The sequence below is a fragment of the Lissotriton helveticus genome, chromosome 8 (assembly GCF_964261635.1).
Source record: "Lissotriton helveticus chromosome 8, aLisHel1.1, whole genome shotgun sequence".
Classification (NCBI taxonomy): domain Eukaryota; kingdom Metazoa; phylum Chordata; class Amphibia; order Caudata; family Salamandridae; genus Lissotriton; species Lissotriton helveticus.
Window position 1 is genome coordinate 352,164,181 of NC_136069.1, and position 14,845 is coordinate 352,179,025.

General features: G+C 43.6%; 1 protein-coding gene across 1 annotated transcript in view; it reads right to left on the bottom strand.

The window, feature by feature from the left end:
• Window positions 1-14,845, bottom strand: part of KATNAL1 (katanin catalytic subunit A1 like 1) — a 314,538-nt gene that overhangs the window by 90,410 nt on the left and 209,283 nt on the right. Inside the window, exon 9 of the mRNA XM_078657135.1 lies at window positions 6,348-6,482. Coding sequence (XP_078513261.1) covers window positions 6,348-6,482 — 135 coding nt within the window. The remainder of the gene's footprint in view (window positions 1-6,347; window positions 6,483-14,845) is intronic.

Below are 14,845 nucleotides of genomic sequence, written 5' to 3' on the forward strand. Positions count from 1 at the left end.
CCCTGGCGATTAAGGAGATTGAGCGGTTAGCTAAAGAATTTGGCATGACTGCAGGCTATAAACTCAATGAGTTGAAAATGCTAATTCTATGCTCCGATAGCGTACTATGGAGGGATGTGCGGGTAGATAAAGAGGTGACTTACTTGGGGATACAAATTCAGCCTCTATGTCGGAGTTCATGGATGTAAACTGGAATTTGCTCATTCTTAAAGTTAAAGCCTCCTTGGATAGGTGGGATCGTTTGTACTTTACAATAATTGGACGCTGTAATATTGTTAAAATGAATGTACTCCCCAAGGTTCTCTACTTATTCCGGTCAATACCCCTGGAAGTCCCCAAGGCTAGATTACAGCATTTACAGTCAATTTGTGTGAAATTTATATGGAGCCTGGGGAGACCAAGGCGGGCAATGAGATTTATGACTGCCTCTTGACAGAGGGGCCTGGCGGTACCCGATTTTGCTTTATATTTTGTGACATGTTTTTTGTTGAAAATGCGGGTGTTAATTACCGGGGAGGTATCGGCTAATAGTGCCACGGCCCCTACAATTTTTAAAATTTTACTAGGCCCTATTGCTAGATAATGTCTATTTATAGAACTGGATGGCAGCTACTTTAAACTAACACGTTTTAAAGTTCTGATGGCCGCATTTAAAGTGTGGAAACAGATCTGTAAAGCGAACTTAATGGGGAAGATTTGATATTATACTCCCTTTAATGCGTCAAAGCTTTTACCAGCATATTTGGTGATAACATTTTGCAAAGTTGGAAGAGGAAAGGTATTAGATATTTAGGGGATTTATATACTGTTACTGGAGTATGTAAATCATTTGATGAAGTAATGTTACAATATGGTTTTCCCAAAATACATTTTTGAAAAGTTTTGCAGATCAGAGACTATTTAGGTCGTATTAATGCTGATATGCGATCTAATGCAGTGGTAGAGGGGGTTAGACGGCAGGTTAAAATTTGAGCTTTATATCAAATATTGCTTTTGGATGGACCAGATGATCTCGAAAAACATACATGTAAATGGTCTGAAGTCTTGGGAGAAACGGATATTGTGATTGAAGATCTTATTGTGATGTCTAGAGAATCATTAATGTCAGCAAATCTCAAAGCACAATTCTTCAAGACTTTATTTGATTTATATTATACCCCCGCACGGGGGGCTAAATGGTGGGGTGGGTATGATGGGAAATATTTTCGATGTGGGGAGGACAACGCGGATAGTGTTCATATTTTTTTTAGATGTGAGAAATTGTATAGATTTATTGTAAATATTGAAAAGTTTCTGTCTTTAGTTATAAACTCACCTCTGACCATTACTCCTGCTATGATGTTACTGGGGAAGGTTCCTACTAGTAGCTCTACGAACGGTCTGTATCAACATCGACATCTGGTTTTTTTCTCGATGACTGTTGCCCGTCTGTGTATCGCAGTAGAATGGTTGCAGGAAAAGCCGCCGGCATTCGAACTCTGGCGAGCGAAAATGTACAACGTATATAAATTGGAATGGGCTTTATTTTCGGTTAAAGGTCTCAGAAAGCGACAGGTGGGTATAAGTATTTGGGGAGCCTTTCGTGATTATTATGAGGGCTGACTTTGTAATTATCAGCTATGCATGTGTTAATCTCATTTCCTTTTTCTGTATGATTAGTGATTATTATCTAATATGCCTTCTTTTGTATGTACTCTTGTATCACTGGTGCTATGAATCATACAAGGTATTATGTAATTTTGCCGCTGTGAAATTATAAATACATTTTTTTTAAAAAGAGCTTCAAGTGGCAGCTGCACACAGTTGCTTGGGTTTTAGTTCAAAGCTATATCACCAATATAGGTTGTGCTGACATTACCCAGTCTTAGCCACAGATTTCCCTGGAATGCAAAGTTAATGGTCTGCAACAAGGTACAGTATTTAGGCTCAATATAATGTTCAGTTGGTAGTTGCACTAGCTTAACCTGTGGTTTGAAGGTGAGATTGTGATCATGAGCTGTTCCCATTACCCCCAATCATGGCATTAAAACTTATATTTCCCAATTGAAGAGAAGATCCCTGAAGTAGGGCTTTGAAGAATGATAAATAATTGCTGGAAGCATGACTGTGAATGTCCACAGTCATAGCCAATTGTGTGAATCCAAAGAACAATTTAGGCCCTCCCTGGAGCACTTTATTGCTCTTTATTGGCTTTAATAGCAGGCTACTGTGAGAAGGGGATTTTTGGCAAACAACAAGTATTTAATCTTTCATCAGAATTGTCCTGTCCCTTTGGATAGGAAAAGGTCCATTATAACATTTGCTGTTGAATCCCTCCTTGGACTCTCTGGATCTGACCAAATTCAGGTCCAGCTTACTTTCATCAACGGCATTCAATGTACTAAAGAGTGGGCGTTCAATGTACTAAAGGGTGATTTACAATTTAGAGCCATTTTCAAGTTGAACCAAACTTGCTACCTACAGTGGAAGCTGCCTTTTGAACTCATGCGGGCACTAAATCTTTTGTGAAACCAGTTATTGATGATGTTTTCTTGATGGCTGACAGCAGCAGAATCTCAGAATGTCTTAATAAGATGCTTTCAAAAGATTGCAGTCATCCTCAAGGCTATGTATTCATTCTTTCTCCTGTATCACAGGTAGTCTCTACTAGTTTAAATTATCAAGAATTCTGTTAGGTGATATGTGATGTTTCTCTGAGGACTGCCTTAACTACTGCAGCAGATCTGATTCTCAAGATTCTAGTGGTAAAGCTCCATCAACTAGTCAATTAATGGTCATCTAGACCATTATCCCATTCTCTGTGGCAATTATCCTGACAGTGAGGTGTATAACAACTCTGGATTTAATCGCCACAATGTATCTTTTACCACCCAGTCTTATGAAGAACATATATGAGTGTGAGGAAGTGGGGAAGCGCTTATTTGGGCCAAAAGGAAAAGCAGAAGCTGTGTCTTAGATTCCTCAAACAGGAATTCCCTCAGAGAGGTTTAAAATGGCACTCAGTTTCAACCTTTACAAACTCCTAGTGTCAACTCTCACTTTTAGTGTGGTGCAAATGTCTGCCTATGGCAGGGAGCTTGACGCATATTACCATATTAGTATCCAACATTTGCACACAAACTAGGTCTCTGCTTTACAAGCACATAACACTATTGAAAATGTACGTAACAAATTCTAGATATACAAAATACTCTCTCTGGACTGTAGTCTTGATTAAAGTCATATGGAGTTAAAAAAAGAAACTGAAATACAATCTTTTTCAGAGGCCTTTAACAATTTTCTTACTCCCCATTAACTGAGCTGTCAACAAAGGTTTAAGTTGTATATTTGTTGTCACTGCATATGTACTCAGCTATCTATGTTAAAATGTGCTATACACCAATAGCAGATTCCAGAGCAGTATCCAAAAGAAACAACAATAATACATTCATTGCATGGTTTGCAGTTTTAAGGTGAATTCATTTTTATTTGAGAGTCTAAGATCCACTCCTTCTCCATTTTCCCTTATGTTGTTTATCTGTAATCTCACTTACTTGCTTTCTGCTGTGAATGGTTAGCAAAAGCATGTTACATTTTTTTATTTTTACTTGATAATTCCTTCTGCTGATTCCCCCTCTTTCGAAATATCCACAGTTTCAAACTGAATGCCTTTAATATCAGCAATCAGTGCTTAGTGGCACCAACATGGCATACGTTACAGAGCCGCCTTGGTGTCACAGAATTTGATGTATCAACGCCTTAGAGGCAACACCAGGTCCTCAATGTTATCATTCCCTTTTTAATCTTGCACACCAGAGGTTCTAGGCTCTTGATCTTCCTATGTTTTCTGGACTTTTCCTTGATGTATTTTGCCTTATTATTTTCTTAAACCTTTTGAAGAGTCATACTACTACAGAAGTAAAGCTTCAGATCCTATGTGAAATGGAGAAATTGAACTTCAATGGCAGATTCCTACGCAAAATGTATGCGGTGCTTGGGGTAAGCCTGAGTCAGAGGGCACTTTTTATGTGGTCAAATGCACCCAAATACTTTGAAAGAACATTAGACCAAACTCAAGGATCATAGTTCATAGTTCATTTCAAATCCCCCACCAGACCCTTTATTCTGAAACCAAAAACCACCAATAATAGTCCATACTGTCCCTGGCTTAAAAACTTTTAGAGATCTGGAGTCACAGTGGTGCCACCAAGAACCCTCACTGGCTCTACCTTCTCCTTTGTCACATTCAGAGGAGGATCCAAGACTTCTTGAGGTATGGGACTTAACTCTGGAAGGGAAGAAGGGATATTGCAACCTCAAAAGCAGTGACTACGACTTTGACTTCGGATTTTGTTACCTCTGCTAGTGTGCCGTTTCAATTAAATCACCCATGCAGGCATGATGATGGTACGTCCAAGCAGGTTTGGACCAGGCAAAGGTGGGAGCTGATTTAGACAATCCCTTACATTAAATCAAAAAAGGTAAGGAATCTAAGGGACTAAGTTGTCTGTGCTTGTCAACAAATCCGCCCCCGAAGGAAGCTACAAATTCAGAAAACATGTAAGTAGAGAATAAAAAGCTTTAGCTTCACTCCACGAACAAAAACACAGATTAAGAGTGTGATCGCCTCCATTCGCCGGATTGTAGTTTAGCCCTGCCTGCAGACCTAGTTTGGCCCTGCCTACAACTAGACAGTTCTCTGAAGAAAAATTTACTGTTGCCATGTGCAATGCCTTTGGAAGAATATTCTTCCTTTGATGATTTAGATGCCAAGACCACTGAAGCCCTGGAGATTCCCATGTTAACTGTCAAGGCAAAGACTAATGTCCCAACAAAGATTTAGGGATCTGCTGCCAAAGAATGGAGCCCTTTTTGACATGTAACAGACTCTTTCTCGAACTCATTTTAGTAGCAGAGAAGTAACTGTTCTCAGCTTCAGAGGGGCATGGGCCAGTACTTGGCAATACCACACACCCCAGTGGACCCAGAGTTTTCGGGGGCAAATTCCATCCCAGAAAATGTGGGAACTACAGCTTTTCTGGACCAGACAAAGCATCCTCCTTCTCTTTTTTCCAATCGTGAAATCATGAAATATTGTCAAAAAGCCTTCTTTCAAATTGCAGAGCACGGCCTGCTTCCCTGCTGCACTGAAAACTGTCCTACAATAGCATCTCAAGACCCTTTACCCATTGCACCTTTAGTCTTTTGCCATTCTAAGCACATCTAGAAAGGTAGCTAGCATTTTACCTGCATTCATCAAATCATCGATCCTGCTATTATTAGAAGAATTTTGGATCACAGTTTGAGATGGAAAGTTATAAATTACTAGTGGACCTCAGGAGACTAAGGTATAATCAAACACCGGGATGTGGGTAGATCTTCTTCACCAAAGATGTTCGGGGACTTTGTTGCTGCTGAGGCATGCTCCGGTTCATCCAGCGTTGTACCCTTATGTATTGAAGGGTCTTCTTGGATTGGTAGGTGGGGTACAACCGACAGGAGGAGGCGTTTTGGTCAGGGGATAGGCACAGATTGCACACCTCATGAGTCTGTCCAGGGTTATTTAGAGTGTCAGTGAGGGTGGTTCTGAGAGGGTGTCCGTTTGTTCCATCATCCGTAAAGCATTCTCTGGAGAAGAAGGACTGGAGGCATTCTTGGCTCCAAAGGGTGTGAGGTGCTCAATGCCCCCGGCATCAAAGAAGGTCTTTGGGGCTGCCAAAGGTATTCACTCATTGGGGGGATGAAGGTACAGGGAAATGTTCAAAACAGACAAAATGTGATTGGAAAGTAGCCAAATGGGGCTGACAAAAAGACATGATCAGGACACAACAATCTCAGAGCCCACTCTGTGCAAGTCTGAACCTTTGGCAGAAAAAAACAAACTAAAATGGTGTTGGTGCTCATGCACAATGTACATCGAAACAAGGAGTCATACCCCATCTCATGACTTGAGAGGTTTCATACAAAAATAACTTGCAAACATCTGAGCCCAACACTAGATGGAAGGAATATGTTAAGCATGTGTATCAACAGCCACATATGGTATAAGCATACATTTCTAATAAACAATACGTTCGTTTTTGTTTTGACCTCCTCTACCTTTAATGATCCTTTTGAATGCAGGTCTATGTGAGGCAATATAGGAGAACAGTAGAGTGGCCATTGTCTACTAGGTATGACTCTGGATATATACTATATAGCTCTATAAATTATGCAACAAGCTAGCCAACATCCCCAAACCAATTGTCTAAATACTTATTTTCTCCCCTATTCTCCGTTCCCGCTGGCTCATTACAAGGGTTTGGGTACACTAAAATGGCACTTACTGCGGTCCCTAATACACAAATAAGAGATGCATAACACTTCACCTGTTGGCAGAGGTATGTAAATTCTTTTTTCTAATCTTCTTCGTAATGCCTCATCGATGTCCCATGGAAAGTTTGTGGCAGCCAACACCATCACCATCTTTGAGGGGTCATCATTCTCTAGAGCACCTCCAACACCTGGGTGTTAAAGAACATACAGATAAGTGACACTACAAATGTTTTCAAAACAAGTTAATTATTTGACCTCTATCAGGACTGGAGCCTGATCACAAACTTGATCTTGCACTGAGATGTACTTAGTGGGAGGCGGGGGTAGGCATGGGACGGCACAGAGCAGAAAGAGATAGGCTACAACCTAATTATTATGACATATGACATAGGACGGTCGTTCTCCGCGCTAGCGGTCGCGTTTGCGGACGCGCCTCCTCAGCGCCGGAGTCACGCCAGAGTCAGCCCGTCTGCGCCTGTCAGCGCTCCGGTAGCAGACGGGGCAGGACGGCTGGCTGGCATTTACTTCTGGTTGGTGCCTTACTCTTCTTAGCTTCAGCTATGTGTTTTTCTTACTCGTCAGAGACTCTCTTAAAAATCCGTCCTCCGGTAGGTCGCTGCCACTCTGTCTTTCCTGGTTGCCGTGCCCTTAGAAAAGGCTGCTCTGAGTGCGGATGGCGCTTTCCTATACACAACAAGCCGAAACTGATCCATCAACCTATCACTATCACTTGCCTACTCCTTAACACACGTTCCCTAGGCTGTCATGCGCTAGATATTTGGAATTTGCTCGATAACTCTAATATATCCTGCCTTTTTCTCACTGAGACTTGGCTTAGTGATACCTCGGCCCCTGACTTAGTCAACGCCATCCCACCTAATTATTCCATCATCAGGAGGGACAGAACATCTGGGCGCGGGGGTGGTGTGGCTATCATAGTCAACAACCAGCTGCACTGCACTACCTTCCCGATAGACAATATTCAGGACACCGAGGCGCTCGGCTTCACACTTCATTTGTCTCCCCACCAGGCATGTACCGGCATTCTCGCATATAGAACTCCCGGTCCCTTAGGCTCTTTCATGGATGAATTACAGGTAGCACTTTCAGTCCCATGTCTTAAATCGGAACATTGTTTACTTCTAGGCGACCTAAACATACACATGGATGTGGCCACAAATCCTGACACAATAAAACTCATGGAGGTCACAACAGCATTAGGACTTATACCTTTCATTCACGATCCCACGCATAATAAGGGCCATACTCTGGACCAAGTTTTTTCCACCGTCCCTATTTATGTACTTGCTCCTCAGCCAGTATTATGGTCGGATCATTACTTAATCTCTTTTTCCCTATTAAGTACCCCTCCCCCTAGACCAAATCCCACCATCTCTGCTAAACGACTTTCCAGGCCTTTTCATCTGCTCTCTAATGAGATGCTGCTACAGGCCATGTCATGTTCACCGTGCACCTTGTCAGGTAATGTGGAAAACGATCTAGCTCATTACACTGAATGGCTCACGACTATACTGGCGGATCTCGTGCCTGAGAAAGCCGCTAAACCCGGAAACAAACGTCCTTCCGCTCCTTGGGTCACATCTCAGCTCAGAGAAGCCCGGCAAAACTGCAAGAGAGCAGAAAGAGCCTGGAGGAAAGACTACAAGCCTCTTGAGAAAGAAAAATTTAAAAACTTAACTAGATCCTACCACAAGATGATTTGGAGTGGAAAAAAATCTTATCTTGAACGTCAGATAGACGAATCTGAAAACTCCTGTAAGGAAATCTTTAAAATTGTTAAGGATTTTACTTCTCCGTCCCTAGGTATCTCTGCTCAGTCTCACTCAGAACCTTGGCTGACTGAACTGGCACATTATTTTGTAGATAAAATAACATCTATTCAAGCCTCTCTTGCTATTTACTCTAAACAGCCTCAGGATGCTGCTCTTGGTGCCCTCTCCTCTTCACAACCCACCCTCGGGGAATTCCCGCAGCTGAGCCTTGCTGCTTCATTAGACCATCTGACAGGCTTGAAGTCGGGCTCTCCTCTAGATCCCTGCCCGGTCTCTTGCCTCAACAAAATAGCCCTTGTGCTAAATGGCCCCATCAATTCCATTCTTAATTCCTCACTGTCTTCTGGCGTTGTCCCCCAGGCTTGGAAGAGTGCTCTCATCCTTCCACTCATAAAAAAACCAGCTTTGGATCCCATCATACATGCCAACTACAGGCCTATTTCTCTCCTCCCCGCTCTAGCGAAGGTGGCGGAAAGACATGTGCACAGATCTATCTCTGATTTCATCGAGAATAACAATCTGTTGCACACTACTCAATCTGGGTTTCGTGCGAATTACAGCACAGAGACCGCGCTACTTGAAGTCACCACCGCCATTAGAGAGGTCTTGGATACTGGAGGAAAGGCCATGTTGGTCATGTTGGACCTGTCGGCGGCGTTCGACACCGTTCCCCATGATACCCTCCTAACTCGACTCTGGGACTGTGGTCTCCGGGGGACGGTGTGGAACTGGCTCAAATCATTTCTAGCTAGCCGTCGACAAACGATCTGGGCGCCACCTCACTCCGCAGCTATGGCAACTCTGGAAGTGGGGGTTCCTCAGGGGTCTATTCTTAGCCCCCTGCTCTTTAACATCTTTCTGGCCCCCCTTGCAGAGGTTGCGGAGTCGTTTGGCGCTCAGATCGTGTCGTACGCTGACGACACCCAGCTCTTGTTCACATACGACAAGAATGAGGTGTTTGATGGGATCCGTATCAGAGGCTGCCTAGAAGCAGTCTTTGATTGGTTCAAAAGACACGGCTTAAAATGCAACTCCGATAAATCGGAGCTGCTCTTTTTTGGATGTGTCTCGGAACCAAACTGGAAAAGTTGGTGGCCACAAGACCTGTTTCCACCTGCAAACGCAAGCACCAAGGCTAAAAACCTAGGTATCATTGTTGACATTGAGTTAACCTTTGGGCCTCAAATATCATGTCTCTCCGGGAAATGTTTCGGGATCCTGCGGATGCTCAGGAAATTCCTCCCCCTGATTTCTATGAACCATCGAAGGATCATTGTTCAAGCACTTGTCGGGTCGCGATTGGACTATGTAAATGTCCTCTATCTAGGACTCCCTAAATATCTCGTGAGGAGACTTCAAGTAGTCCAAAATTCAGCTGCCAGGGCTATTTATGGACTCCCTAGACGAGCTAGTGCTTCTGACTTGTTGAAGGAATTGCACTGGCTTCCTATAGCCAAGAGGGCTCTCTTCAAAAGCCTGACACTGACCTACAAGGCCCTTCACGACTCAGGCCCTAGGTACATTAGGAAGCGTCTTGCTCTTTACAAGCCGAGCAGAGCTTTGCGATCTGCCTCCTTGTCAAAAATGGTCGTTCCGTCCATCAAGCGAACCAGACAAGGGGGGCGCTCTTTTCATTACCTGGCCCCGCGCGCTTGGAATGAGCTTCCCATTTCTCTCAGACAGGCCCCTAGTCTGATGTCTTTCAGAAAGGCATTAAAAACCTGGCTTTTAACCAGTTAACTTCGCTGTTCCTTTTATTCTGCAGTTATGTTCCTTTACCTAAAGGACTTCTTCGCCAAAGCGCCGCGACACTCCTACTGGAGTAGCCGTTGCGCTATAGAAGAACCCAAATAACATAACATAACATAACATATTCCTTCAGAAACCTGCCAGGAAGAGATAAGGAGAGAACTACAACCTAATTATTATGACATATTCCTTCAGAAACCTCCCAGGAAGAGATAAGTAGAGAGAAGAGAACACAGAATCACCCTGTGTAATATTGGATCACTGTAGAGCAGTGGTCTCCAATCTGTGGGGCACGACCCCCAGGGGGCCGTGGAGGCATGGGAAGGGGGTCACGCTCTACCTCTGATGAAAGAAAACAACCCAGATGGTTTATTCCGGGAATCTCCTGTGCTGGGGAATCGTAGTCAGCTAAAGACGCCTTTCTACCAGTTTGTTACTGACCTGTGAAAGAAATGCAAAAGTGTGCAATGAGTTAATCTCCAAATGTAAAGGATTTGCAGATTAACTCGTTGTGAACATTTGCATTTCTTTCAGGCCAGCAGCACACTGTCAGAAAGGTGTGTTCAGATGTCTGCCTGGCTTTGATTTCTCAGGAGAGTGCAGTTGCATTCAATTGATCAAAACACTTGATGTTTTTGAGTGGTACTGCACAGAGTTAACTGACTTGTGAGGTGCTTGCTTTTAATTTTTATTTATTTTACAGAATTTTATATAGCGCAAACTTGACCCGAATCGGGTTTCAGAGCACTTTACATAGCACCAATTGCATTACATGAGGACACATTCATTATTTTTTTATTGTTGGGCACGGGGAGATTAAGTGATTGTCGTATTACATAGCGCTTACTATCCCTGAGAATGTGTTGAAGCAACAGTTATGTAAAACAATTGCATTACATACGGTCTGAATATTATTAAAATCTATGGGCCTCATTTACAATGAAATGGTGTAGGGAAGCTCAAGTATTTTTTGCTGCCCTACGCCAATACAAAAGAGCAGGAATAGAATGTATTTATAAGTACCGTGCACTCCTATCCTTTCTGCTGACTCACAATTTGGTGTCTAGCACCAACGCACACAGCCTTGCACCATGGTGCAAGGGTGTCTGCATTATTGGTAGGATGTTTTTTTGCAAGAAGGCATGCCTTCCTGCACATAAACAACCCATGGAAGCTTTTGAAAACAAATGAGGAGAAATAAAGGTATTTCTACTTGTTAAGCATACCCTGGGGCAGCGTACAGTTTTGACGCATCTTCAGGTTTACAGATTCGTTGTAAATCTGTGAATCTGTCAAAACCCATGGAAAACCCCCTCTTACGCAGTGTAAGGCAACACATCGACCTTGCGCTGCATTGTTTAACACCATATCTAGGAGGCCTTGAAAAGCGTGGCTTCGTAGATATGAGTCTGCACTTTGCGCAACCAGAGCATCATAAAAAATGATACACCGGCAGCGCAAGGGGCTTATAAATAAGCCCCTATATTTTGGAAGCAGCCTGTATATTTTGGAACCACCATTTTATCATAAAACATTTTGCTCATGTTGCTTCATAGCACTAAAAATTTACAAGTCACTATTCCCCACTGCACCAACCACAATTTAATTCTGTGGCTCTCTGTTTTCACACAGACTTTTGCATGTAGGTTTCATAATTTATTATAGTGCATGTATTTATTATTCACTAAAGCAGCCCGATATTATATATGTAGCTACCTAACGATGAGAGACCTAAAAAACGTACGTATGTTTTAATTATGATGAATGATGTTCAGCTACTTCCAGTTACGTGCAGCTGTAAATGCCAAGCTACCAGCATCCCATGAAATATAGTATGGTTTTCCTCTAATGCCTTTTCAATAAAGTTGCAGCCCATGCATTACAGCTATTATACCAAGGTCCACTGGAATTATGTGGTTGTGGGGCCACAGCGATTTTGGCATAATTATAGATTTGCCGCATTTGCCACATAATCCAAAATCTGCCGCTTAATCTGCTAATTTTAACAAAAAAAAATTTACTCAAAAGGTTTAAAAGTTACTAAAAAGCAGCAACAGGTGTTGCCGCTCTGTAGAAGGGCCTTTGTAAAGCTGTACCGGTTACCTTTTTATTGCTTTTTGCTATATTTGGGTGTTAAACTGGTACTAATGAGGTGCAACCACAGATTGACCGTTTCTCTGGAGAACATTTATGGATGTCAATGATAAGGAATACTATGTTCTAGAAATTTGTGTCAAGAGTGGGTCCTTATGCCTAACATATTTTGATGGGGGTGTCCCGGCATCAGAAAGTTTGAAGACCACTGCTGTAGAGGATGAATTATATCCCAATACCGTCATTTTTGTGTTCAAGAAGGGAAAGAATATACACTGTACATGCTTCCTTCTACCGGTATAATGTCTGAGTTTGGATTGAAGGATGGGCGATACCCATCATAGTGGTAAGATCTGCTTTGCAAAGGAGGTCCTAACTCATAACCACCAAAGATGGCATAACAAGAGCCTTGCCATAGAAAGATATAACACTTGGCCCCTGAGAAAGAAGGAGAAAGTGCAGAAAGTATTTACCTGCAACACTGGCTTTATGTCTAGTTATCAGTGATATATTCACATATGTTGCATGTTCCTGCCATCATGGAAGTTAGAAATAGCCTGACAATATTCAAAAACACGGGACTGTCTTTAATCAGACCAGCTTAAAGTTAGGAGAAATCACAGAATCCTCACAAATTTAATGCCACCTTCAGATAGCTTTGTCAAGCAGTTATCTGTACAGCGGCTCACCATTCGTAAACGAGCACAATCCAAACTTCTCACCAACTCCGCACTACATAATACTGGTCCAGCATACCTCAACAATCGCATCTGCTTTCACAAATATTCCAAGATCCGGTGGTCAAGCCTTTTCCTACATAGCTCCTTGAGTATGGAATGACCTGACGCTACACACAACACCTCTTCCTCATATCTTGAATTCTGCATAAACCTGAAAACCTGGCTTTTCAGGTAGCCCTGGTCATGTTCGCTGCTCAATGGTGCTACCAGTCCACAAAGGTTCTGTTCTCCCTGAATTATCTATCAAGTCTGCAGCTGTGGCCCCCCAATGCACTGCACCTCCTTGACATGAGAACTGAGTTCTGGAGCTAGGTAGTCACCATCCCCATCCTGAATACATCTGTGTGCACATTCTGAATGTGTAAGACTACTGAAATGGTCTGAACTTCCAGCACCAACATTACCTAAGCTTTTCTTGTCCCATTACCAGGAGCAGCTAGCATTTATGAGCGTCGGGACTCAGTTCTCCATGTTTCCTGCCTTGTTTTTATTTCACAAAGAGTGACTAATACATTATTATTTGTATTATTCACTATGGGCCTCCCGTTTCTGACACAAAAAAGGGTAATGACATGTACAGATAATATTTTGCGAGTCACTGATTTGCAAAATAGCATTTGCGAATCTCGCTATTAGGAAGGGGCCTTTCTGTTAGATTTGGGGGTCTCTAGTTGGCATAGGTAGGTACCTGTGACAAATAGGGACCCTTGCTTCTAGTCAGGGTAAGCGGGGTACACTCCTAAAATAACCCCTGTTCACCCCCTTGGTAGCTTGGCATGAGCAGACAGGCTTATCTCAGAGGAAGTGTGTAAAGCATTCGCGAACACATACAGTAACCAAGTGACAACACTACAGATGGACACCACACAAGTTGTAGATTAAAAATAAGTATCTTTTATATAGATTTAACACAAGACCACAAACGTCAAAAATCCACAATACAGTACTTAAAATGGTAGAATTAACTTAGTTCTCTCTTGGATGTAAAATGCGACACTTTGAGTCAATGTACCTTAAAATGCATAACGCGATACAGCAAAAGTGTTGCAGGGAAGGTGATGCATCGGTTCCTTACACGCAAGAACGGTGATGCGTCGGTTCCCTACTGCTGCGAAGGGGACGGTGATGAGTCGGTTCTTCTCTGCGAGGGGAGGTGATGCGTCGGTTTCTTACTGCGCTTCCGGGGCGATGCGGCAAGCAACCCCGTGATGCGATGAAGATTTGGTGCAAAGAAATAAAGATGTTGTCTTCTTCTTGGTGCGATACGATGCGGACCACGACAGGCCCTGCGACACGCTTCCCGGTGATGCGGCAGCGTCTGCTGCAACGTCGATCCTCTTCTCTGGCGATGTGCGGTGCTTTGACAACGATGCGAGCCGCGACAGGCCCTGCAACATGCTTCCCGGTGATGCAGCGGCGTCTGCTGCGACGTCAATCCTCTTCTCCGGTGATGCGAGGCGCTTCGGTGGCCCTGCGATGACTCGGCGGTTCTTGTGGGCCGTGACAGACCCTGCGACACACTTCCCAGTGATGCGGCAGTGTCTGCTGCAACGTCGATCCTCTTCTTCTGCGATGCGAGGCGCTTTGGTGGCCCTGCGATGACTCAGCGGTGCTTGTGGGCCGCAACAGGCCCTGCAACATGCTTCCTGGTGATGCGGCGGCATCTGCTGCGACGTCGATCCTCTACTCTGGCGATGCGAGGCGTTCTCGAGTTGTGAAGCGACAGCGGCAGTTCGGCGTAACGCTTCCTGCTCGTGAGTCGCGCTTCCAGCTTCTTGCGACACGCAGTTCCTCAGAAAGTCCAGCTCAACTGCAGGCACTTCCAAAGAACTCTTGGAGAGCTGGTGGGTGAAGTCTGTTGTCCCTGAGACTTCAGCAGGAGGCAAGCTCTTTTCTCAAGCCCTTGGAGATCCTTATAAGTTGATGAAAGTACACAAAGTTCCTCTCTCCTTTCTTTGGCAGTAAGGCAACCACTGCAGGCCAATCCCCCAAGCAGCACTTCAGCTTAGGGATAGTCTCTCCTCAGTCTCTCTGGTTCCACTCCTCAGCAAAGGTTTCTTCTTGTTGTCCCAAAGTGATCTAAAGTTCTGGGGTCTGGGTCCCCTCTTTTAAACACAGTTTCTCTTTGTTCTCTGAAGGCTGAGAGGCCTTAGCCTAGTCCAAACCAGTTCTGGT